This window comes from Lagenorhynchus albirostris, chromosome 3 (genome assembly GCF_949774975.1).
Source record: "Lagenorhynchus albirostris chromosome 3, mLagAlb1.1, whole genome shotgun sequence".
Classification (NCBI taxonomy): Eukaryota; Metazoa; Chordata; class Mammalia; order Artiodactyla; family Delphinidae; genus Lagenorhynchus; species Lagenorhynchus albirostris.
This window is the reverse complement of record NC_083097.1, coordinates 127,426,129-127,453,366: the sequence shown is the minus strand read 5'-3', so window position 1 is coordinate 127,453,366 and position 27,238 is coordinate 127,426,129. Positions and strand designations below refer to the sequence as shown.

The window sequence follows — 27,238 nt, the reverse complement described above, 5'->3', positions numbered from 1 at the left end:
AGGTAGGTCTGTTCTAATTCTAGGTTGAAGGGGTAAGTTATTAGCTAAGAGAAAGGTATAAAGTATTCTAGGAGCACATTTTAAAGTGAAGGTTGGGACAGAATTTCAAACAGGAAGGACAATGTGTAAGGAAAGTAGATGAGAATAAATTTGTTCCTCACTTCAAATTCTGCACAAATCAACTCCTAAAAGGGGGCTACCCTCTCGTAAGACATCTTTTCTCTTAGGGGAGAAAAAAAAAAAAGCTCAAACTTGAAAAAAATGGCTTTGATGGTAAGAGATTTGGGAGAGATGGGGGTGGTGAGGAGAATGCAGATGCAAGTCTATCTTCAGGGAAGTGAAGGCACTTGAAGCCACGGAATCAGCCATACCTGGCTTGTTAGAGGAACCGTTAAGTAGTTCAGCATGGCTGGAGCATCCTTTCACGAAGTACAGGGAAAATCAGTGGAAAGGAAGATTAGGACCCTGATTCAAACACGGTGCTGCCAGGCACTGAACAGGGTACATGCCTAAGACCAAATTGCTGCCCCTTAGGAGCTTACAGTTATAACAATACAAGGTGGAAAAAGCACCACAATGTACAGAATGCAAAATGCTGAAGGATTTAGGAGAAAATTACAGCTGAGTTTCAGCTATTAACACATTAGGATACCCAATAGCTTTCTGACAGCTAGTAGTAAACCCATCCCTGAGGGGAACACAGTTAATGTCCTTACTGACAACAGGCCCTGGTAGAATTGGGCATTAAAACAGTTCTAAGAAAACAGAAAACTTGGGTATGAAAATGGAGCTAATGAAGCAATGGAGTAAGCATATAAAATGTGGCTCCTTCCCTTTTCTCCCCACATCCTACCCTTTAACAGCTCTGGCTTACAGAGCGAACATAGGGCAGGACTGGCAATTCCCGAATATGCTTTAAGCTGACTTGAAACTCTGTACTAGTAATCTGGGCCATCTATCTTTTGAAAACTTAAGGGGTTATACAAATCACCTTAGTCCTTTCCAGCACTAATATTCTAAGAATTACAGGAGTCTCCTGTTTCTTGTGGTAACCATCAGTATGGGAAGAAAAACTTTATGGAACTATTCTGATGTTTCTCACTTAAAATTATGATTTTTTTCTTTTATATAAACCGTAAATGATTCCTATCCCATCAGCTAAGTTCCATGCCCACCCCACTCTTCTTCAAAACCAACATCTACCTATACGAATTTATTTTTAACATCATGTGTTCTGCATAATCTAGAGTGTACACTGAATCTTTAAAGAAACGAAGTCCCTTCTTCTTTCCTACATCCTTATGTCTTCATTTAAAAGGCCCAAATCAGGGTACATACGCTCCTCATAAAAACATTTAAGAATTTAAACCAAACCCAAAGTCAAACAGGTGACAACAAAGCTTAGGGAGATTATCAGTAACCAAAGTGGTTAATATAGCAGTAGTTAAAACTGTTTATATACATATTAAATGATACAACCATCCCTCTAACTACAACCAATAATACAGGCAAACTTCCCATAAATGGGTTTCCGAAAAATAAATACCTGCTAAAGTAATTCAACAGTGAATTTTTGGTAAGCATTGCTTACTTTTTTAAAAAACAAAAACACATTGGATACGAGTCCCTTAGGAATCTGTGACACTGGACATATTTCGAAGTAATAAACACATATGGATTTCTGTAACTATTCAGGTCACATGGTTTATGGAAGCAAGAGGAGAAATGATTTCTAATACTATTTTATTTTCCTCTCACTGGGAACTAGAAAAAGCTACCAGGTTCAAGTGGAAACTGGAAGAGAGGTCGACTTCAAAAGTCATGCAATCAAAGACAGAGGCTTCCCTGGTGGCGCAGTGGTTAAGAATCTGCCTGCCAATGCAGGGGACAGGGGTTCGAGCCCTGGTCCAGGAAGATCCCACATGTCGCGGAGCAACTAAGCCCGTGAGCCACAACTACTGAGCGCTCTTGAGCCCGCGAGCCACAACTGCTGAATCCCGTGCGCCGGAACTACTGAAGCCTGCATGCATAGAGCCTGTGCTCCGCAACAAGAGAAGCCACCGCAATGAGAAGTCCGCGCACCGCAACGAAGAGCAGCCCCTGCTCGCCGCAACTAGAGAAAGCCCGCCCGCAGCAAGAAAGACCCAACGCAGCCAAAAATAAATTAAAAAAAAAAAAGGAAAACAACTTTGATTCTAAGCCAATACATAAGCATAATCATAAGCAAAACTGGTTAAGGGCTGTAGGCCACCTTTAATCAACTTCTCACTCAACTCACTCAGGCCATTATGAAAGACTGCTTCATGAGAGCATGAGCAAAGCAGTCTAATTTCAGCATCATCCTGAGTTAGATACATACCTACTAAAAAGAATGAAAATAAAAGTTTTATCTCACACGTGCCACCATTTCTTCTTTAATTCAGTCTAGCAAGAGTTCACAAGCCTATCTATGGTCCCCAGAACCTCGATATTAAAGTAAAATTCTAAAAGGTATTACTACCTTAAAACCACAAATCCTTGTTTAATTATCTAGTACAATATGGCCATTACTTGATGAGCAACTTTAACCTACAACCCCATCCCACATAAGACATTGCTAAGTTGCTAACACACTCTTTAAGGTTTCTAAAACATTTGCGAAAGTACCTCTAACTGTCCACTGCCCATCTGTGGTATATTATATTAGGCAGTTAGCTAGAACCCCAATTTCAAATAAATGCTGAACTTGCTTCTTTTACAAGGTTCAAAATTGCTAAACTGAAACTTCAACAATTATCTAATTTGTATGCAGTTCCTGCAGAGATTCTTTCAAGTAGCACAAAAATAAAACTTTAATATAAAAGATATTTTTAGATCAGTAGATTTGACAAATGCAATCATTTACTTAAAATAAGCCACAACATGAACAATGGTCTACAAATTTAAACCTCATAGAAAGAAATTTTCATATGGATTCGAACAAATTGTTTTCTATAAAGTGCCACGTTTTCCACTAAATCATTCAACTCTACGAAGGTTTTCAAATATAAAAGGGATGAAGAAAAGCATCAGAGGATGGCAGTTATAAGCAAAACACAACTGTTATAAACTCATCTGTATGATGCTGATAAAAATATTACTTCCATATCTAGATTAAATTGTATCAAATGTATTATCAAACCAGATGAGAAAATAATCTTGTAACTCAATATTACTGTGTTACCATACAGTCTGCAAAGCCCTACAAAATCAATGTTTATGCATCTACTTTACCCTAAAGGAAATGGAGAACAGTAATGCTAACCTTGATCCGAATGTTTGCAGACTCAAGTCTCTATACTGTAGTTATTTCATGCCCTATGCCCCTAATGTCATTCAAATATAAATAGGTAGGCATTATGGTTTTAGAGAAAAAGCAAGAGTTTTGGAAGCCAATCTGCTCCTAAGCTACATGGATGACTTTGAGGCGTCTGATGTCATTTCTTCATCTATTACGTTGGGAGAAATCGCACCTAACCCACAGGGTTATAGTTGTGAAAATTTAGTTGTCTAACCTAAAACTAAAGTGCAATTCAACTAACACTGTGGTAGTAACCTACTCATCCAAAGCCAAATAAGTATTTTTGCATTATCCATTTCACTGCTCCACAGCAACAGCTCAAAAAGTTGAGAACACAGGAGACACAAGTAAAGCCCAACCTCAGCACAAAAGCAAACAAAATTATTTTTGTACAACCAAGATCTATTTATTTTCAACAGATCTTAAGAGACCCACTGAACCAAACTAGTCTTACCTAGCTAAAATATTCATGGGTGAATTAAACTCAGTAAAGAACTGCATGTTGGGCCATTCCTACAGATGAAAAATTATGTTGAATGTGATGAGTTGATGCTGTCTACAGAAAATCTTGCCCTAATCTATTTTATTTTCACTCTTTAACTGTGAAATATGTGAATATATGTGTATCTAGGGTGACATGTTTATTCCATCAGCAATAATGTAATCGATGATAGCTGGATACTTAATAGTGTTAACCATGACGCTAAATCCTATTTATAAAGTCCAATGCTAATCAAAACACCATAATATCCCAATTATGATAACTTGAAATTATTGAAGCAATCTTTTCTTTTCTGAAATTATGCAGTAATCCCCTGCAATAAATTACAAGCAGCATCTAGTACATTGCTACTACCTCTCCAAATTAAAAAAAAAAACACACAATTGGTACAGATAAAGGAAAGCTGAGATTATTACTTACAGTAGTTGTTACTATAATTCCTGAGAGAGATTTACTTGCTAATTTGTTTATTTTTCTGAGGCTCTATTTCAGAGGAAGGACAACTTTCACTGCAGTTGCCCTAGTCCACTATTCCACCCACCATGAATTATAGGAGTAGGGACTACCTGTGTTCTCAATGGGGTTGCTTCATTTTCAAAGGGCACTTGGCACCACTGGCCCCCACCCAGCAAACCCTAGATGCAGGGTATGCATCTCCCTCTACCCCCAACCCACCAAAAATCCCACACATTTCTGCATGTCCTCTAGGATATAGTAACAGCCCCAAGTTGAGAAACACTGCACCTAGTTAGTGCCCTTAAAGCTCTGTTCTAAGGAGGAAGAACTTTTTGAAATGTACGGTTTAGTATTCACTTATGAAAAATGGTTTCTAGGTTATCTATAATTTATCACCAAACACTTACTGCAACTCAATTTTTTTCTCAAAAATAACTCAGGCTAAATTTTCTTCTTTCTACCACAAGCTTAATATAAGCTACGAAAGTACAAGCTGAATTTCTTCCAATTATCACTGGCCTGGGCCAAATGAAGTGGTTACCAATTAGTTATTTAAACTGACTCAAAACACAGCCATGTGACTCAGTTATAAAAGTTTCTTTATGTGAAAGAAATGTTGCCAATTTTCAAATATTTGAGGTACTGAGGGTCAACTGATAACATCAAACTTCATTTTAGTTTAAGGCTACACCCTTCAGCAAACCTAGAGTTTCCCAGTAACAGCAAAACAAACATTCCTATTCCTACTAATATTCTATCCTCAAACAATAGTCCTAAAGATGAATACTGTTAAGAAAACAAATAAGTTAAACTTGACAAGCTCATTGCCCTTCGATTAATGACAAGTTATCATGCAAAGGCTTGCTTCACAAATGTGTAAACAAAACCTTCACCCATCTCCCTAAGAGCACTCAACAGTAATATACTATGCAAAACGAGTATTAGTCTATATTGCCAGATTAAATTTTCTTCCAGAAACATTTTAATAAAAATTGGCCATTTCTGGGCTTCCCTGGTGGCACCGTGGTTGAGAGTCCGCCTGCCGATGCAGGGGACGCGGGTTCGTGCCCCGGTCCGGGAGGATCCCACATGACGTGGAGCGGCTGGGCCCGTGAGCCATGGCTGCTGAGCCTGCGCGTCCGGAGCCTGTGCTCCACAACAGGAGAGGCCACAACAGTGAGAGGCCCGCGTACCACAAAGAAAAAAAAAAAAAAAATTGGCCATTTCCAAGAAGCACCCATTTCCAAGAAACACTCACTGCATGCCCACCAATAAAAGGGAAGCATAACAAAATAGAAAATTACCATATGGCTATGATTTAAGGAAAAAAACTAGTGCACACTCGAGCACACCAGCAAAGTCCAATATTAAAGTCACATTCTTTCTTATGGGCCACGATTATGATTCTGAAGAGACACTGAAATAAAACTTAATACAAATGCTGAACTACTCAGGTCAAAGGACCTCTACAGAAGCATCTGACCTCAAAAGCATTCCAGTTTGAGACTCAATTTCAGAATAAGGCATAACAAATGAACACAAGACATACAGGGTGAAAGAGGGATTCTATAATTCCCAACATACTCTGAACCTAATAGAACAAATCTAAGTTTATTTTTTTTATTATTATTTTTCTTTTAAACAATTGCCAAGACTGGAATCAAAGATAAATAGAAGGCACAACAGTTTTGCTCTGGTTTTGTGTTATTCAGATTTTTGAAATTTTTTTGGGTCTTTTTGGTTTTTTTTTAACAAATACAAATTAAACATGAAAAAACTCTACTTCAAAAAAAAAAATCTAACAGTTCAAGAAAAGCTTATCAGTTGCATTCTAGACATTTAAAACCTATCTCACAGTTTAAATTTCAATGGTAAAAACAGGTTTTGGAACTGTTCTGCAACCACGTATCCAAAGAAAAACTCTACTAACACCTTTTATTCAGTTTTTAACCATACCAGAGAGAATCTAAATTGTCAATTTTTCCAACAGCAATTTTTCCACACCAGAAGGTAGTTATGACTCTCAAAGAAGAGACAATTTGGGTTCTACCTGCCTTCAGAATGTTTATCAAATCCTGTAATTCTCACAGGCTTTTGAAACATGTAGAAAATAAGTAAGAAACATTCCAATGAATGAAACATACCAAATGTCAGTAATAAGCAAGACACATTCCTTTGGGGAAACTGTTAAAAAAAAAATCCAGTCTATATGCAAATAAAGCAAGGAAACGCAGTCTTTTTTTTTTCTTCTTTAAAAATCCACTTTTCCTAAAATATCATTCCACAAAACTGGAAGTGAAGGACTAAAAGGTGGAGGGGTGGGGGTGAGAGGGGAAGGAGCACACACCAGTAACACAAAAAGTAGAATTGTACAAACTTAAGCAGTTTATCATAGACTAGGATCAGATTCCAAGATACCAAAAGGTTGACTGAAGAAATCACCATTCTGTGGGAGCTAGGGTTTGTACTGCTGCCTGAAGATCGGTGAAGAGCAATTCACTGCCTTGGAGCAATGCCCCTTCCCACTCCAAATCCTGGTTTCTGCACCATGCCTCCACGGGGTGGGCCTCTCATCCCACCACCCAGCCCACCTCGAGGGCCTCCAGGTCCCCGAAGGCGGTTATCTCGGCGGTCTCCTTCCCGGGCGGCTCGAGTCTTCTTTTCTTCCACATTCAGACGGACCTCACCTCTGAACATGATGGGCTGTAAGAACCAAGGTGAACAGACTTACAGAGTGCTTATGGGCTACTGACTACCAAAGACAAAACAAAGCTATAAAACCAAGACAAAACAAGGAACCAGCAGGTTACAAATCACCTACGTTCTCACAGCGCAGTTTTTTGTCTCAAACTCAGAACACATAATTTTCCCACTAACAGATACATGGAAAAGCAGTTAGGTACGCAAGCTAGTTCAAAAGTCAAAAAGTCAATTTAAACAGTGCAGCAGAGTAACTCTCTTTGTACTTATTAAAGCACATCTTATATTCCCACAGAATTATATAAATAGAATATAAATAAAAATTGCCACCTTCTCCATGGATTGGGAGGCTTAGAATAAAATCCCATCATCACCTAATGTGGAAAGACTTTGCTGCACATGTTTATGCAAAGTACATCTATGTCTCAAAAACATCATGAATTTCATCTAAATATAATCTTAAAATGCTATTTGCCTGAACAGAATTTGGGAAAATACTGAAGATAATAAAGATACCAGATCTTAGTGCAGGAAAAAAAAGATACTTCCCACTATGTCTTGGGCTTTCTTTTTTGCCAAGAGAAGTACAGCAAACAAAGGGTTACTCAAGATTCCAATGAACTCAATTTACGCTCCTTGCTGGTACTCAGTGGTTTTCTACTGTAATATTTTTTAAAATAAATATCTAACAGTACTTACTACGCAGAGAAGTATTCTATATACTTCACTTTTATTATCTCATTTAATCCTCACAACAACCCTTTCAAGGTTGTTAGCACACCTATTTTATAGAGACCAGCAAACTATCCGCCAGGGAGGTTAAGGAACAAGACTGCACGGGTCACAAGGCTAGTGAGAGACAGAAGAGCAATGTAAACCAAGGCATCCTGACAGGAAAGCATGAGCTCTGAACCGACACAGCATGGTCAGACACCACGGTCATATTCTATGAGCTATTTCTGTACTCATAAAAAATTACTGAAGGGGGTTTCCCTGGTAGCACAGTGGTTAAGACTCTGCGCTCCCAATGCAGGGGACCCGGGTTCGATCCCTGGTCAGGGAACTAGATCCCACATGCATGCCGCAACCAAGAGTTTGCATGCTACAGCTAAGGAGTCAGACAGCCACAACTAAGGAGCCCGCCTGCTGCAACTAAGGAGCCAGCAAGCCACAACTAAGGAGCCCGCCTGCCGCAACTAAGACCCGATGCAACCAAATAAATAAATATTTAAAAATTAAGAACAAACCAAAACAAAAAAAAGTCTAAAAAAATTCTGAAGGGAGTATGGTAGACTTCTACCAGTACAGTGAGGTGAGGGAAAGGCAAGCTACATCTGAAGTCACCAGAGTTCACAGGAATGATCTGAAAGTGCATGTAAGGAAACCTGCATGGGGGTGGGGCGGGGAGCCTCTTTTGAGCTCTGACTCTAAAGTGAATTTTAAATTCTGATTAAATATATACTTATATTTGTACATTTATAAGTATTTTAACACAAATTTACAAACATTTATATATATATATTTTTATATATACACAGCATATAAATCACACACATTAATGTGAAGTGCTGTTCCTGGTAATGTTCTAGATACAATGGGAAAAATAAAATCATTTAAAGTCTGAAAGATAAGGAGAGGTTAGGACTGCGGATATTTTAAAAGGTAGTTATAGAAGATACCTCTATGGAGGTATCACAAGGATAGAAGCAATCTGAATGAAAAAAGGTAGCAGACATACAGCCCACTTTCTGAGGAAATTTACCTCAACAATTTCTATGCATAATGATGCCATGCCTTACCCACAGGGGTTAAATGAAACACCAAAGCCCTCATCTTGGATAATTAACTGGAAGCAAGCTATCCGGCCTGACCTTGTTTGGCCCCACAGGAGTATCATACCATCTAAGAAAATACAAAGTCAAGGCTGCACCAAAAAGTGTGGCCCCTGGATCTATTGTATGCTCAATGGTGGATTTACCAACAAAGCCTACTGGACATCTCTGTGTTCAGTATTCTGTGTCCTGGGTGACATAAGCCATATTCTCTCCACACTTCTCAGGGTTTTGCAGGAGACGCTTCACAAAAGTAGTGGTCCAACAGTTTGACAGACAATGCACCTTTCAGATTAAGGCTAACTTAATGTTATGACCACAACATTAAACTTTGTAATATACCCATTAACATTCTGGAGAGCATCAGAGGTTCTGGAGAACCTCTGGGAAATAATGATCTACAACATTTCTAACTAACATGGTTAATAAAATGTGTAAGTTTTAAATGGCAGAGACTGAAAGCAGATTAGTGGTTGCCAGGGGCTGGGGAGAGAGGATATGGGGAAAAACTGCTCAATGAGTAAGGGACTTACTTTTGATGAAAATGTTTTGCAACTAGATAGGTGATGGTTGCACAACAATGTGTATTAAATGCCAATGAGTTGCACACTGTATTATTATTATTTTTTTTTTTTTGCTGTGGCAGGCCTCTCACTGTTGTGGCCTCTCCCGCTGCGGAGCACAGGCTCCAGACGCGCAGGCTCAGCAGCCAAGGCTCACAGGCCCAGCCGCTCTGCGGCACGTGAGATCCTCCCGGACCGGGGCACGAACCCGTGTCCCCTGCATCGGCAGGCGGACTCTCAACCACTGCACCACCAGGGAAGCCCTGTATTATTTTTTAATGAAATTTTTTGTTTTGTTTTGTTAATTTGTCTTTGGCCACGCTGGATCTTCATGGCTGTGTGCAGGCTTTTGCTAGTTGCACAGAGCAGGTGCTACTCTTCGTTGTGGTGTGCGGGCTTCTCATTCCAGTGGGTTCTCTTGCTGTGGAGCACAGGCTCTAGGCACATGGGCTTCAGTAGTTGCAGCACGCAGGCTCAGTAGTTGCGGCACATGTGCCCTAGAGCAAACGGGCTTCAGTAGTTGTGGCGCATGGGCTCAGTTGCTGCAGCGTGTAGGCTCTAGGGTGCACAGGCCTCAGTAGTTGTGGTGCACAGGCTCAGTGGCTGTGGCTCGCGGGCCCTAGAGCGCAGACTCAGTAGTTGTGGCACACGGGCTTAGTTACTCCGCAGCGTGTGGGATCTTCCCAGACCAGGGCTTAAACCCATGTCCCCTGCATTGGCAGGCAGATTCTTAACCACTGCGCCAACAAGGAAGTCTTGAACTTTAAAACGGTTAATTTTGTTATGTGAATTTCACCTCAATCGAAAAAAAAGTGAGGTCTTAAAACTCCCACACCCATCTCAGTAAATTAACAGTATTTACACCTTTGTTATTCTCTACTACTACAGAAAGTGGTTTTTGCTAATGAAAGACGTGGGGAAAGGAAAGGGCTCTTTTTTTTTTTTTTTTTTTTTTTTTTGCGGTACATGGGCCTCTCACTGTTGTGGCCTTCCCGTAGCGGAGCACAGGCTCCGGACGTGCAGGCTCAGCGGCCATGGCTCACGGGCGCAGCCGCTCCGCGGCATGTGGGATCTTCCCAGACCAGGACGCGAACCCGTGTCCCCTGCATCGGCAGGCAGACTCTCAACCACTGCGCCACCAGGGAAGCCCAGGAACGGTCTCTTTAAGAACACAGAAATAAGATTCTGATTCTACAAATCCCTCTATTATTAGAAAAGTACTGTTAATAAAAGTGCCTTAAGGTAGGGTGACTCCAAACCCAGACAACTTATAGAACAAAAGAAGTTCCTCATAGTTATACCCAAACAGTTATATATGAAGACTACAAATATACCTGCTAAACAAACTGATTCTAAGTTATCTTAGCTAAAAGTAACATAATATTTAATTCATCACTTACACCAGAAGCCACTAAGCCACTACCAAAGAAAGGAACTGCATAAATTTCAGTGCATTGGTTACCATAGTTATTTCATTCTCCATCATGCACATATTCAAAAAGTACATTATTTGGATGGCAGTTTTGTTTTTCTAACTCCCAGGCAGTTCTTTTAATAATGGTTAAACATGATGGAAAATATTACCCAGACATGTTGGAATAAACTGCGCTTTACATATAAGACACAGTTTTAAGGATGAATACATTAAAAGACCAAAGATACAGAAAATCAAGATGAAAAACTGCTTACCCTGTTGCTAAGCACCTTCTGAACAGGCTCAGAATCATCAAACACAACGAACCCAAAATTGGGTAATTTCCCACCGCTGTTAATACGCAGCTCTACCACATTCCCATAATCTGCAAGTGGAACACAGATTCTCAAATAACTTAGAACATTTCCTTTAAGTATTACACGTGCACTGTCCAATGAAAGCCACTAGTAACACATGGTTACAAAGCATGTCAATTGTGGCTACTCCAAAATAAGATGTGCCCTACGTGCAACATACACGCTGGATTTCAAAGACTTAGGATAGGCTGATGGAAAGTATCTCATGTTTGTACATATTAAGATGATGTCTTAGATACACTGGGTTAAATAAAATATTAAAATTAAATTATCCAGGTTCTTTTTGCCTTTTAAAATGTTACTACAAAACTTAAAATTACAAATGTGGCTCATCTGTTTCTATTGGATAGCACTGTATTAAATGAATCTAGTATTTAAAACTCAATAACCTACTTTGAAAAAAATCTTTAAGCTCTGATTTGTCCACCTCATGAGGCAGGTTGCCGATAAAGAGTTGGTGACTGTCAGGGTGTCTCACGATTCTTCGGGGTTCAACGTCACCTTGCTCACCAGCCTCACGGACTGAAGAGGAAACAAAAGCAGGAAGGAATGAGAAAGAGGACACCTTTACATGACTGTTCCATTCAACAGTTCTCTCTACCCCTAAATACAGGCAATTCCATTAACTCCACAACATATTTTTTAAAATCTAAGTACACGCAAACATCAACTACCCTCCCAAAACAAGCTCTCACCCTCAACAGGCTCAGACTAAAGAAGCCACCCTTCTGAGCTCTCACCTGGTCTAGGTCCCCTCTGGGGAGGAACATTTATTCGCTGTTCTCGCACCCTTTGATCCCTCTGAGGCCTCTGCGGTGGAATCTGAGATTCAGGCTTAGACTCCGGACGAGGCTAAAAAATGTGTAACGTTAACTTTTGTGTAAGAACAAAGCAAGCTTACCTTTTATTCTTGTGAAGTATCCTAGCTAACAATAAGGTTTAAACTAGAAAATGACAATTCCCTCATTCTCTCACAAAAAAAAAAAAAAAACACACATTAAAAATCACCTTGTAACACAGATGTAGAGAACAAACGTATGGACACCAAGGGGAAAAAGCGGCAGGGGCGGGGGCTGGTGGTGTGATGAATTGGGTGATTGGGATTGACATGTATACATTGATGTGTATAAAACTGATGACTAATAAGAACCTGCTATATAAAAAAATAAAATTAAATTAAAAAATAAAAAAAACAATCACCTTGTACCCTTCTCCTCTGCCTTATTCATTAAACCTCTGTGAAATCACATTACACAAAAATACAAGTAAATTTGCCTAATATGCAAGCTTAATTAGAAACTCACCTGTGAAGCTGGTACTTTAACAACATGAGGTGGTATCCCAGTAACTGGAACAGCTCCACTGGGTGGAAGGTTCTTACTGGTCACAGATGCCCAAGAAAAGGTCTAAGGGAACACACCAACATCAGTTGATTACACTACTTATCACAACAATATAAAAGGTATTAGCTTTTGGGCTTCCCTGGTGGTGCAGTGGTTAAGAATCCGCCTACCAATGCAGGGTACACGGGTTCAAGCCCTGGGCCGGGAAGATCCCACATGCCACGGAGCAACTAAGCCCATGTGCCACAACTACTGAGCCTGCGCTCTTGAGCCTGCGAGCCACACCTACTGAAGCCTGGGCACGCAGAGCCCGTGCTCCGCAATAAGAAAAGCCACCGCAATGAGAAGCCCACACACCGCAACCAAGAGTGGCTCCCGCTTGCCGCAACTAGAGAAAGACCACACACAACGAAGACTCAACACAGCAATAAATAAATAAATAAATAAATAAAATTTATTTAAAAAAAGGTATTAGCTTTTGAATTCTTGTATTATTACATGCACATCTCATTTTCAGAGGCAAGATGGAATTTATAAGTAACTTGAGATTCCTTTTCCCCTTTACTTAAAATTTAGTACTAAAATTCCTTAGGACTAATCAAGTATCAGCAAAGTATGAGAGGCTACTTTCACATAATTTCAAGTTTGTGAATCAAAGAAAATTCTCCTTCCAAAACCAGCTCTTCCTCCTATGATTCTCTCAATCTATAACCCAATCACACCAACTTTAGAATCTTCTTGAGTTATATCAATCAATACCAAAATCACCAAATCCTATTATTTACATCTTAAATCTCTTCTCCATCTCCACTGCCATGACCCTAATCCAAGATGTCATTACCTCTCTCCAGAACTACTATAATTAAGCCACCTAAGTTGTCATCCATTCTCAATCCAGCCAACCTACTTTTCCACCTGCAAGCTAAAGTGATTTCACCATTTCTCTTTCCTACTCACCCAGAAGCTTCCAGAGACCAAGAACTCTATCTACTTTACTGACAGTTCCCATACCTAGAACAATGCCTAACGCAAAGACACTTGAAATAACTGTTAGAGAAACGGCATTACAAGAACCTGGTCCCATAAATACAGCACTAAAACATATTCCTTCAAGGAGCATCAACTGTAAAGGTTCTGTTAGTTCAGTTATCATCTTGATGTGACTCAGGGACAGTAAGTGAAAATCTTCAAACTTTTCAAATCAGGTATTCTGATTAGAAAAGTAGTTATACTTGAGCAATTTGTTTCTACTTGTACTGTAAAGTTGTCCTCAATTAGATTTCATAGAAAAGGGCAGGAAAAGTCTGTTGTGCCATGTTATTTTTCAAAGATAGACTATCACTTGTTTAACAAGCACACAATAATCTGCAATTTGAAAGATGTAATATTAAAAATAAGGTTTGTTGATGCAGTGATAAAATAGCACCTGAAATTTCTGGCCTAAAAAGTATTCAAGTTTCCTTAGAGGAGGGGAAAAACTACTTTTGATTTTAGAAAGCAATATGCATCTTACTTCTTATCTGAGGTATGGCTCAATATGGAAGAAACTTCCCTAAACAACCAATATGAAAATGTACCTACAAAAGGCAACCAAGCAACAATAAAGAAGAAGAGAGATTTTTAAAAATAGAAGTGGAATAAAAATGAAGACGCATTGCATACTCTCAAGTCCTCCTGCACTGTCTGGGCTATGTCTGCAGGCGCTGGAGAAGAACTCTTCTGAGCATCCTCAGGAGCAGTTTCTTCCAATACTGGCTCAGACTTTTCCTCTTGGACTTCAGACACAGGTTCTTGCTCTGGCTCTGGTTCAGGATCAGGCTCTGGTTCAGCAACAGGTTCTTCTAAATGTTCTTCTAAGTCATTGCTTTCATGGTAAAATTTGAGAAATATCATTCTGCTTCCGTTGATTTAGCAAGAAATTCCTAGAGACCTGAACCTAAAAAACATAGCTCTCTCCTCCCCAAAAAGATCTAAGAATTATGTATTTGCGTATTAAAACAAGACAACTTTTTAGAAAAGCCCTCAGTGAGCAAATCTTAACTGCAGTCAGATTTGCTAAATTCTGATTAAGCAAATGCATCAAACAGATCAAAATGAACCAGAGCAGTGTTTCTCAGAATCCCAAAATTATTACAATTTACCTATCACATAACTCTAATAGGCTATGGGGAGGTGGAAAGGTACAGTTTCAGTTTTTTCAAGATAAAAATTTCTAGAGATCTGCTGCACAATCACGTGCATATACTTAACACTACTAAAAAGTACACTTAAAAATGGTTAAGAAGGTAAATTTTATGTTATGTGGTTTTTAGTATCAAAATTTTTTCTCACAAAAACACACAAGGAATTTTGGAGGGAAAAAAAAACCCATCAGTTGTGACTCAGAATAGTTCTTAAACTTCCACATAAGTCACTTTAACAAACTGCAGATGCTTTCCCCCACCGGAAATTCTAATTTGGTAAGTTTGTGGTAGGACAACAAATCTTCATTTTCAACCAGCAACCCAGGTGAGTAAAGTCAGTCCCATCACCACACCTTGAGACACATTTGAAAGTATACTTTAAGCACTGAATATTAACATTAAGGGTATCACAGGGCAACAAGTAAATATTAATTTATATTGCTATCCAACATATTTCTGTTCCAGTTGCAGATTAAAAAAAACCTAAGATATAGTCACACATTTGTCTGAGCTAATAAATGAAGTTCTTTATTGTTACTTAACTCATGTCTGAATTTTTGTCAATTTATGTCTAAGTCCTTGTACACCTTGCATCTCAAAAAAAGCACTTAAAGCTATGCCTTGATGTATTAAATACTTGATAACCGAAAAGCAACTGATGGATACTATTTAAGTAGTCCTCAGACTGCAATCTATATTAAACAAGTTACATATTTATGTTACATACCAAAAGCAAAACCTTTCTTCTGGGAAATTATCACTATTTTCTGAGATAATTCTGAGCATTATGGCTGCCCTCCAACAAAGAGAAAGACTAAACAACTCAAATTCTCATGCAGCTCTGGACAGATGAACAAAGTTTTCCTTACCTGACAGTTTGATCATAGAAAGTTCCAGAATCATCAGGTACCACCTCAGGTGTCTGCTGTCTTTCTTCAGGTTCCTCTACTTCTTCTTCAGATTCTAAATGAGAAAAGAAATTTAACATATTTGTGCTCACTTAACTCACAAATATATTCACTTGCACAATGTTCACCATGATAAAAAAGGCAATGAAATAAGAACAGTACACATACATAAAAGATAAAGAAAATTGGGTAAAATCATGACGTAGGCTTTAAGGACAGAATTAAGGCCATCGTAATGTTTGGGTTACAAGCATGGAGTCTGAGGTCATATTGCCAGTAATCCAACGAAGGTTCTACCACCTAACTAGCTATATGACATCAGGCAAATGACCTCCGTGCATTTCAGTGCCCTAATTTATTAAAAGGGAACAATAGTTCCTAAAATACTTATCTGTAAGGCTGTTGTATTATACAGTAAGTACAAAGCACTTAGAATTCTGAGTCATACAGAAAACACTAAAATACTAATTACTCAGCATTTAGAGACAATTCTCCACGGGTAGCTGTGTTTCTGCATATCTTACAACTCAGGCAATGGCTAATCTTTGTTCCAGACTACCATTTAAGAATATTTATACAGCAACACTCTCAGAAAACAGCGTCTCTCTCCAGAGCAATGGGCAGGCATGTTTGCTGCCCCATTATAAGGTTTTGGTTGCTGAAACTTAGGTTCCACTCTAGTAATGCACCCCACTGCACCGCAGGTATCATCTAAACTTCTGCAGTGTCCTACGGAAACTATGGCTAAGATGCTACTATTGTTGCTATAATAACCTGTCTACTTCTGATTTAGGAGTTTGATGTCTTCTACCAGTATCAGTGAAGTAGACTAACCTATCAGCCTCAAGTAGGTTAAAATCTCCAACCCTTCTTATGCCTTGACAGAAGTTACTAATGAAAGATACAGAGAATTATGAAAACATTCAAGAAACCTACACTCTCTTCAGGTCAATCTGATGCCATCCAAAAAAATTTAGACAAGTAACTTACCTTCCTGAGGCTCAGTGACAAAGCCACCAAAGACCTCATCTTGGTATCTGAAGATATCATTATGAACATAGAACTTATTTGCAACAGAGCCCTGCAATGCCAACAGAAAGTTTTCATTTATTCAGCAAACTTTTAAAATTCCACATCACCCTACACCATCGTTCTCAACTAAAGGCAATACTGCCCACCCCAGGAGACATTTGGCAACTTTGGGAGACATTTCAGGTTTCCCGTCAGGGAGGAGAGCTGACAACTACTGAGGAGATGGCAGGGACGCTGCCAGACACCCTACGCCGCACAGGACAGCCCCACAGCAAGCAGTCACCCAGCCCCAAATGCCAATAAGGTCAAGGCTGAAAGGATCCCTGCTTTACATTACATACTGTGTGCTTAAAATACCACCAGGTGAATATCCAAAACTGACAAACTCTAAGTATTTAAGATGCCAAAGCCCAGACTTCAAATCATTTCTTGAACAATAAATACATATTACCAATTGCAACAGACACTTTAAAATTCGCTAAATCTCTACCCAAGAATATTGACACAAGCACTCAAACGTGTAGCTAAAAAGGTTTGCCTACCCTAGGTATAAGACACAACTACACTGAAATCCAACTATGTCATTTACTAGTCATTCAATTTCTAAGGCTGTTTCTTCATCTGCAAAATGAAGGATACCAACTCATACTTTAGAGCTTTGAATATTAAATGAGACAGTTTATGTAACAATCCATTATACTATGGTAATGTTAAGATCTTTAAAGGCAAAAAAGAACTAAATTTAGAATAATTAATAATCATCCCATGATTCCTTGAATATTTAGAAGTCCATCAACAATTTTAACACTATAGATAATCTAAGCCTTCCTCTAAAAATCATGACTAAAGCGACTTCATGTAATTTTTAAAATAGACAACTGAGTTATTTTATATTCAAACAGTAAAATGACAGGGATTTTAGATTCACTACCCTTCAACAGAAAAGTATCTGACAAGTAATGCTAAAGAAAACTTTTAGTCAGCAGGTCCTCTTGGAGCCCCTTCCACACGCTCACAGATAGGATTCCTTACTCTGTTCATTCTAGACCAGTCGAGAAGGCAGTACAAATGCAATTAATCAACATAAGCCTGTAGTCTTTTCATGAAAAGCATGATAACTAAAAGAAAAACAGGGCTCCTTGAAGTAACAGCTGACTCCAGAACTGGGGTCGTGTCTGGAGCAGGGAGAGTGCAAGGTGAACCTGAAACATCTGTGCCACAAACTGCCCCCCCACCGCAAAAAAAAACCCCAAAACAAACAAACAAAAAAAACAGAAACCTGCTTGAAGGGGTTCACACTTAGCAGATCCTAGGACACTTCGGAAATTAATAAAAAATTAACTAAATCCATTAAATAAAGACCCCATGACAGACAGAAGAAAAGGCAAAGTTCTTTACAGTAGAATGCCAACTAATAAATAAAGAATTAGATGATCACCATTTGTAGCCATCAGAGTAGCAATTGATTCTGGCAAGAATCAATGAATGCTAGAACTAGCGTCTAAAAGTTTGATGAAGAACAAAGTATACGCACAGTCTCAAAGAAGCACCCACAATTTACTTACTAATGAGAAAAGTAAAAGCACTAACTTTACAGTGGCAAAACCTGGTGACCATCACCTTAACTAAGTAATACTAATAATGGGCCTAAATGACATCAAGTGCTACCTAATGTGAGGCACTGAAAGACATGTATAACCTAAAACTAATTATAAGGAAATATCAGACAATTCAAACTGATGCATTCTACACGGTAATTTGATTGTCCTCTTTAAAAATGTCAACGTCTTGAAAAACAAAAGATTAATGAATTATAGCTGATTAAAGGAGCCTAAAGAGACATGACAGCTATATGCAATGTGTAATCCTGAACTGAATCTTGGACAAGGAAAAAAAAATTACTATTCTTTGTATTACTGGGACAATAACCAAAATTTAAATATAGACTATAGATGGATAACTGTATTACAAATACTCTAATTTGATAACTGTACTATGGTTATGGAAGAGAAGTCCTTATTCTTAATAAGTGCTCACGGGCTTCCCTGGTGGCGCAGTGGTTGAGAGTCCGCCTGCTGATGCAGGGGACATGGGTTCGTGCCCCGGTCCAGGAAGATCCCACATGCAGCGGAGCGGCTAGGCCTGTGAACCATGGCCACTGAGCCTGCGCGTCCGGAGCCTGTGCTCCGCAACAGGAGAGGCCACAACAGTGAGAGGCCCGTGTACCACAAAAAAAAAAAAAAAAAAAAAAAGAAGTGCTCACTTAAGTACTGGAGGATGACTGGGCATAATATCTCCAATTTACTTTTTTTTTTTTTAATTTTATTTATTTATCTAATTTTGGCTGCGCTGGGTCTTCGTTGCTGCACACAGGCTTTCTCTAGTTGCGGTGAGTGGGGACTACTCTTTGTGGTGGTGTGCGGGCTTCTCACTGAGGTGGCTTCTCTTGTTGCGGAGCACGGGCTCTAGGCGTGCGGACTTCAGTAGCTGTGGCACATGTGCTCAGTACTTGTGGCTCGCAGGCTCTAGAGTGCAGGCTCAGTAGTTGTGGCGCACGGGCTTAGTTGCTCCGCGGCATGTGGGATCTTCCCGACCAGGGATCGAACCCGTGTCCCCTGCATTGGCAGGTGGATTCTTAACTGCTGTGTCACCAGAGAAGTCCTCCAATTTACTTTTAAAATAGTTTAGAATTAAAAATTATAGGTAAATAGAAAAAGAATTATAAATGTGTGGACAAATGTGGCTCTAGGTAAGATATATGAAAGAGTACTTCTGCACTATTATTTCAACTTTTCTGTATATTTAAAACTTCAAAATGAACAGTTTTTAAAAAGACATGTACAACCTTTCATTGTTATTTTTTTTTCATACCTCAGGAGCAAGGACAAAGGTCTGCATGAATCTCCTCAAAGCCTGATTGTTATTAGAGAGCAAGCCCATCACCTGGACCACCACACCATCATTCAGGGTGGCATGAGCATCGACATGACGGATCTTAGTGTGGCAATTGGTGAAATTTTGTGACATCACTTTCCTATGGATTTCCTAAGGAATCGAAGAAAGAGAATGCAGAATCTCCAAGAACAACAAAAAACTTTCTAACACAACAAAGATAGAGCATTTACCTGTGCACATTTAAATTACAAACTACACAGACCCCACTGTAATTTGTCTTAATATAGTATATTCCCAATGACACCTTAACCTTAATTATTAAAATTATTGTCCTTAATTAACATAACTAAAATGTTTACAATAGATGATCCCCATGCTAAAACCTATCATCTTCTAACATAAAAGAACTTCAGAATATATCATAAAAATGAACAAAAGTGACATTATAAGCTTTTCAATGATTATCATATAAACCAAGTAGTTACTGAATACCTAAATTTCTAAACAGAAGTTGAGAAATTTCATCTTTAAATATCAACAAATGTATCAAGCATGTATCCACCTCAATTCTATGGGTTATTTTCTAGCTACTCAACAGCCTACACGAAGCTTGTTTTGCTTACTTTCTGTCCATAGACCGCATCTGCTGGCTTTCCATTCGAATCCAATCCCCCATGGACATAAGAAGAGTTCTTTCCATAAAATCTGTAAAACAGAAAGATACTTGTCATCTTCAAGTATCCTAAGACCAGGTATTTACTATTCATGTTTGAACCCATCTGTCTGACTAGTACATTCTTGGAGGCAGGAATGTATTTTCTTTTTCATCTTTGTATCATAATATATGCATCACCTACATGTCACAACATTTGCTGAATGGGAATGAATCTGGTCAAGGAATTTTTATGAGTCACAAGTTTCAGGTCTCAGGAAAGGATGATCATGTTGGGAAGGATCTTGTAGTTCACGTCAGGAAGGCACCTTAAAATAAAAGTTCCTGTTTTCACTCAAGGAGACCACAGGTAGTCTTGATATACAAGAGGACATCTATACTCTCTACCGACTTAGAGTCCTTTTATATCTGAGAATGCATGTGATGAGTTCCCATTAAAAACCCAGTAACTCAGGCAGATGGGTTTTAGGAGTAGTTTTAACAACTTTTGCTGATGCATTAAGAGCTTCAGACTGAAATCTTCATAGCTTTAATTCACCTATATCCTCAAATTGTCTTATTTTCATTACAACAATACTGAATTAGGGAAGCGCCAACAACACCCCACCCCAACACACACACAGACACAGAGAAAATATCCTAACCTGGGGATAATCACTTTTAGGATTTCTTGACACTTGTACTCCAAATTAACAATTTTTCACAAATAAGCCCATACATGTCATTCTACATACTGATTGTTTTTTCCTCCAAAAAAGGGACAGATCTGGGGCCTTAAGGATCTCAAAAGTACCTTTCAACTTTCAAAGTTATTAAAAGGCTGCACGTCAGCCAGAATCAGTTCACTGCTGGCTAATCCACTTTTCATTGTATCTAAAATGTACCTCAGAGATGAAATGTGAAAAACAGATGTGTTAGAACCAGTAAATAACAATATTGACAAGAAATGTATTTGGTTAGTTTGTTTCAACACCTGCTCCACTTTAAATTCCAAATGTATCTAACTTCTAAAGGCACAGAATACAATTGACAAAAAGAACAACAAAAGAGGGGGAAAGAAAGGTTTAGGACTTGTTCTATCACTTAATAGGTGTGTGAGTACCAACAAATTTTTAACCCCTTAGTGTCTTTATCTGTAAAATGAAGTTAACTATCCTACAATGCCTTACTAAGAGGTTTTTATAAAGATCAAGAAGAAAAAGCTAAAAGTGTTTTGGAAATTATAAAGCCTTAAAAAAAACCAAAACACAAGTGATTCTTTCCATTTTCAGAACAAGGACTCAAAATGAATTTAAAAACATTCTCTTTCACCTAATAATCGTGGTATCCAATATGCAAACTGGCAAGATATAGAAGAAAAAATAGTTCTGGTCCAACAAATACACATTTTAGAATTTCTAAAAAATATTCTAATAAGTCTACATAAACAAACTTAAGAGCTTTGTATAATGCAGCACTATTTGTAAGAGGAAATAATGGAAGCAACTTACATATTCATCATTAGGGGATTAAAACACATGTTACACCTCTGGAAAATAAAACCTCATGGGTAACAAAATTACTGTGATACATGTACTACCCTTGTAAGATGACCACAGATTATCAAGTAAAAAAGCTAAAACACAGTTTGATAAAAAAATTTGCACCTACATAGAAAAATCGTTAGCATATCAACACAAAAGTATGTCATTACAGGAACACTCTTACATCTTCTTCAATACATTCTTACTAAATAATTCATGATTCACCAAAAACAGCAAAACGGCAAACAAAATCAAAAGCACAATTATTATACGTTTACATTATCAAGCATTACTTTTCTGATAATGTATAGGTAACTTAGACTAATTTTTAAATAATATTTGTATATTCTACTATTACATAATTTGAACAACCATCACTTTTTGGTACTTACAAAGCACTTTTATGCAGTAACCCTAGAAGGTGCATGATGAATAAGAGAATCTTAAGGATAAGTACCCACACACTAAAACACAGCATTACATGATGCTCAGGAAAAGAAAGGTCTCACCTGTGTAGCATGTCTGGGGCCTGGTTCAACAGTGTGTAATACTGTCTCACAAATTCCCGCCCGACCAGCAGGGGACTAGGCTTCTCCATAACCATTGCTTTGGTCAATTCAACCTGGAAAAAAAAAGTCAAATACGTTCAACCTGAAAGATCAAGTACAAGGGGAGAAAGGGTCAGGGGAGAAGAGCTGAGACGGACTCATTGACCAACAAGATCACTTCAGCAATTCTTGGTTTTTAAAAGGAATAAACACTATAAGAAACAAAACCCACACAGACCAGTGAGGTTTTATATATTCAAATTTACTGTAATCAGATGAATGCTATAGGGGAAAAAAAAATCACTACGAAGAATTAATTCATCATTATTCCCAATATTCAATTTCCTTAAACTTAATATAAGAACTTCAAAAGTACATATTGCCAACATGCATCCTATCGTAACTTTCCCAAGCCAATAAAATCAATTAAGCATGTTCCACTTGTAATATTACAACATATTACTATGGCAATATTAGGTTCAAGGGTGATAAATATATATTTGACAATATAGACACATACTATCACATTTTTAGTCAAACTAAATCAGAGAAATTTTTACTATCTTTAAAAATGAAAAAAAATTCTAAAATGAAAAAAAATAGGCAAAAAGTAACAAATAATGTTTTTACTCAACAAAATAATCCCTACCACCTCAAAATTATGACTTAAAGTATGTTGGAGTGTTAAGGCACCTGGCACACAGTAAGTTCTCAATTACTGTCAGTTATTATTTTTTTAAAAACCCTTTCAAAAAAATATTTGGCATGAGATAATCCAAGTTTTCATTTGAGGAGATAAAATCATCCCGAACTTTATAAACATAAAGGCAAACAGAGGTACGTATAATTAACTACAGTATAAAGGAAAAATAAGAGAAATTGTATTTCAGTTTTCCTAAAGAATGGGCAAAATGGATCGAGTTTGGTTGGTCAATTCCCGTACAAGCAATCTATAGAGATGATTATCCTCATCTAGTGCATGACTGCATTATTCCTGAATACCTAGACCATTTATTACTTGTTTCACCAGGATCTAAGAAACTAGACTAATAACATCAACCTAACTGCATCCTTTGATACTGTCAAGTAGTCTCATTATAATATAAATTTCTAAATAATATTTTATCAAATATTGCTTCCCACATCCAATCTTTCCATGAAAAATGATGAAAATCCTCCAGGTTATATATCAAAGGTAAGAAAAATAAAAACTTAAGACCACATCTGGAACTTCTCCTTTCCCTTTGAGATTATCTAGATAATTCAAAATAAAAAAAAAAAAAACTTAGCTTGATTACCATTATCATCAGTGTTTTACTTCAGGTCATTGCCATAAAGCCAAGAAAGTTAACATATTTATACAGTAAATTGATCTTTACCTCATTTGTGAATTTTTTCTTTAACTGTTATACTTCTGAAGCTTGTCAGAGAAATCCGTATTATTAACCGAGTTTCTTTATTAGTTTAACAGCTTAATATAACTGAATATTTTGCAAACTAGGTTCTCAATTAGCATTTTAAAATGTTCCAAACAGATGGTACTTTATTCCAGGATTACCTCAAATAGCCTTGCGCACTCCCAAGGCTTATATTCACACTATGGTTCCATTAAGGTGGAAACTCCAGCTCAAGTCTCTCCTTTAAGCTCTTCTATAATAAATATCGACCAATCAGCTCGAGGGAAATGGTAGCAGTATTTAAAAATAATCTTTCTGTCAATTATATCTCAATAATTGAGAAAAAAATAATATTCCATGTGTGTAAATACACATAGCATTTTAGTGAAAAGAAACTATATTGCTTCAATATTTAAAAAAAAAAAAGGACTGATTCTTAAAATAGCCAAAAGCGTCAAGAATTCTACGTAAGCCATGGTCAGATAAAAATAACATTTTGAAAGAAGGCTACAAGCTTCTTTGAAGTCATAAAGTTTCTTACGAGTAGAGACAATTTCTTATGCAACTTTCTAGCCCTAAAACTTAAGAGTGTCTGACACACTCAGGAATAAAAAGCTTTCTTTCATTCATCATTCTCAATACAAGTGGAGATTAGAATTTTATACAAGCAAAACAGACTTCTGATCATCCATTTGTCAGGCTGAACTATCAGGCTGTCCAGAATTCAGATTATGACCGTAGATACATTTTTTTTTCAATGATTAAGAAAAGGCCAAAGAGAAAACTAAGCTACCATGCTTAAAAAACAGAAGCTGCCTGACAGGGAACAGACTGGGAAGGACTGGAGGGGAACTGGCTGGGGTGAGAGGACTGTATGCATTTGGGTGATGGCTACCTGTATACAACTAAAAAACTTTTCAAACTGAACCCTTAAATTCTATAATTTTGTGGTTTGTAAATTATGCCTCAAAAAATCTAAATAAAAATGCTTCCACATTAAAAAAAATCCTGAAGACATCATAAAATGTCTTAGAATAATTAAGAGTACTGAACCACCCAATAGCACCAGTGACTACAAAATGTTTAGGGAAGTTCTTCAGTAATCTAAGACCATACACTGAAAGTTTTGGGAATAACCTTGTCTATTTGATCATCATTCCCAGTAAAAAAGAAAATGCAGAAAATTTTGGCAATTTGAGCCCAAAAGATTTAGTCTATACAAACAGACTCAATCAATTCTCATTAGAAAAATTTTATTTGGTAAATCACCACCCTGAAATCTCCACCTTTATTTCTGGTCCAAACATAAAACAGAAGCTATGAGAAATATGTAAACTAACATCATACCCTCCTGAGAATAAAGTCTTTAATCTCACCCTCGTTCATTAGAACTCTCAATTCTGTCAAATCTAAAATAATGAAAGTAAACAAAATCAAATGGCATCTCAGAAAAGCTGATGTTTTACCAGTTACTGATCCACTATGACAATTAGAAACTATGCATACCAATGAAAATACATGCTAAAAATACATGAGATCCTCCCTCATTTATTAAATACTCCTGAAACACTGTGTCCTTTTAGAAGAGGTTTTACAAATTTATAATACTATGGATTCTGGCTGTTCCTTATATAACAGCATATGCCAACGGATACATTATTGGTTGGACTATGAAGCATGCACCGAAATCAGAAATAAGAGACAAACTAGATAGTCTTATTATTTTAATTATCAACAGCAATTCCCCCTTCCCCATGCTGATATGAAGACTGGAAGACTTCCTAAAAGATACATGCCACTCTCCCAAGACAAAGTAAGTTCATTAAACGTTCCAAGTTATTCCAATTTGGAGATCACTCCCTTGCAACACTGCTTTCAGATCTACAGGATAAACCTTTTGGGGTATATATTACAAATCACTCAAAAGTAATATTCCTAAAAAATGATATAAAATTAAATCATTGTGGTCTAGAAAGATCAGTGATGAAAGAAACAGGATCTAGGAAGAATACAGGGGGAAGGAGGAAATCACTCACTTCCACTAAAGTTTACTTTCCATTAATTTTATATCCAAGTTTGTAATATTCTGAATGTCATAATATGCCAAAATTGTACTCTACAAAGGGGACAAGAAAAATACGTTTTAAAAATTATACTTCCCCTTAAAAATTTTTTCAAGAAATACTGAAAAAGTCCTAGTTTAGGGAAAGGGGAAGAACAGAACAGTTCTTGACCTCAAGAAGTAAAGAAAAACTTGGCCACTTAGAAATACTTAAGGAAGCAAAGATAGTAAACAATACCTTCACTTTACCAGTTCTAACTGAACTGGTAAATCTAAGACCAGCAATATGTAACAAATGAACTCTGAAACTGAGTGCTCTATTTTAAAACAGTGAATGAGTATTTGAGATGCAACAAAAGGAAACCTTCAAATTTTCTCTGACCAATTCTCACTGAGCAAAATTCTACCACTAGTTGTGCTCCTGAGCTAGTAACAATCTCTCTGGTGCCCTCAGTTCTTTAATCTTTAAAATTAAAATCATAACTGCAAGAATTAAGTGTCTGGGTAGTAAGAAATGAATGTTAGCTGTTACTATTACTTTTACTATTATAACCATTAACTATAGTGAAAGAAAACATTTCTACATCCCACCATTTTCTGTCACCCAGAAGACTATTTAACTATTTTGCTAGCAAAATAAAAAGAGGATTATCTCCTGAGAGAATAAGAATTTTTCTAGGGCTTCCCTGGTGGCACAGTGGTTGGGAGTCCGCCTGCCGATGCAGGGGGCGCAGGTTCATGCCCCGGTCCGGGAGGATTCCGCGTGCCTCCGCGGCTGGGCCCATGGGCCATGGCCGCTGGGCCTGCGCGTCCGGAGCCTGTGCAGCGGGAGAGGCCACGATAGTGAAAGGTCTGCGTACCGCAGAGAAAAAAAAAAAAAAAAGAATTTTTCTAGAGTACCTTGGACTACGGAAGCCCAAGCACTTAATGTAAAACTACTTTTTAGTGAACTTCTAGGGTGACTTGATGACTGCAGTGGTCTACTCATGAATGCCACAGAGTCACCTGTGTGCCCACAGAATGTAACTGGCCCAATTAAACTGTCAAACCAAATGACGTGCACATCTTAATATCTTAACTTTTAAAACATGCATCACGAAGCTACAATAATTTTAGGTACGTTTATGCTATGTTAGATATAAAAATTTCTGCTCTCTTTAAAAAAACATAAATAAAGCATTAAGTTTTACTTTTCTGTTAAACACTGCTAAAAATTTATTTTATTCTTAGGCTAGGAAAATAAGTTTGCTGAACTGAAGTATTTCTAAAACAATTTTTAGCCATCGGAGTCATAAAGAATATTTCCCCTGAGGAAAAACTACAAGAAAATACAAGTCAAAATGTTTCTCACATTAGCAACCTAAAAACTGAGAATACTGACCACTCCTTTTTTGGGGGGGGGGGCGGGGCGGAGAGGATGTTTATATTATGAAATAAACCATACAAAAAGTACTATATAAAAAACACAAGGTGTAAATACATACAACATAAGGTTTAAAAAGTATTCACCA

The 27,238-nt window shown here is 37.7% G+C and overlaps 1 protein-coding gene across 2 annotated transcripts in view; it reads right to left on the bottom strand.

Moving 5' to 3' along the window:
- Positions 1 to 5,869: 5,869 nt before the first annotated feature.
- Positions 5,870 to 27,238, bottom strand: part of G3BP1 (G3BP stress granule assembly factor 1) — a 31,191-nt gene continuing 9,822 nt past the window's right edge. For both annotated transcript variants that reach the window (XM_060144067.1, XM_060144068.1), the window contains 11 exons: positions 22,230 to 22,342; positions 20,148 to 20,229; positions 19,501 to 19,674; positions 16,588 to 16,678; positions 15,559 to 15,652; positions 14,169 to 14,370; positions 12,468 to 12,569; positions 11,904 to 12,015; positions 11,557 to 11,685; positions 11,062 to 11,171; positions 5,870 to 6,980 (listed from right to left, as the gene is read on the bottom strand). In XM_060144067.1, coding sequence (XP_060000050.1) covers positions 6,774 to 6,980; positions 11,062 to 11,171; positions 11,557 to 11,685; positions 11,904 to 12,015; positions 12,468 to 12,569; positions 14,169 to 14,370; positions 15,559 to 15,652; positions 16,588 to 16,678; positions 19,501 to 19,674; positions 20,148 to 20,229; positions 22,230 to 22,324 — 1,398 coding nt within the window. In that variant the 5' untranslated portion in view covers positions 22,325 to 22,342 and the 3' untranslated portion in view covers positions 5,870 to 6,773. The remainder of the gene's footprint in view (positions 6,981 to 11,061; positions 11,172 to 11,556; positions 11,686 to 11,903; positions 12,016 to 12,467; positions 12,570 to 14,168; positions 14,371 to 15,558; positions 15,653 to 16,587; positions 16,679 to 19,500; positions 19,675 to 20,147; positions 20,230 to 22,229; positions 22,343 to 27,238) is intronic.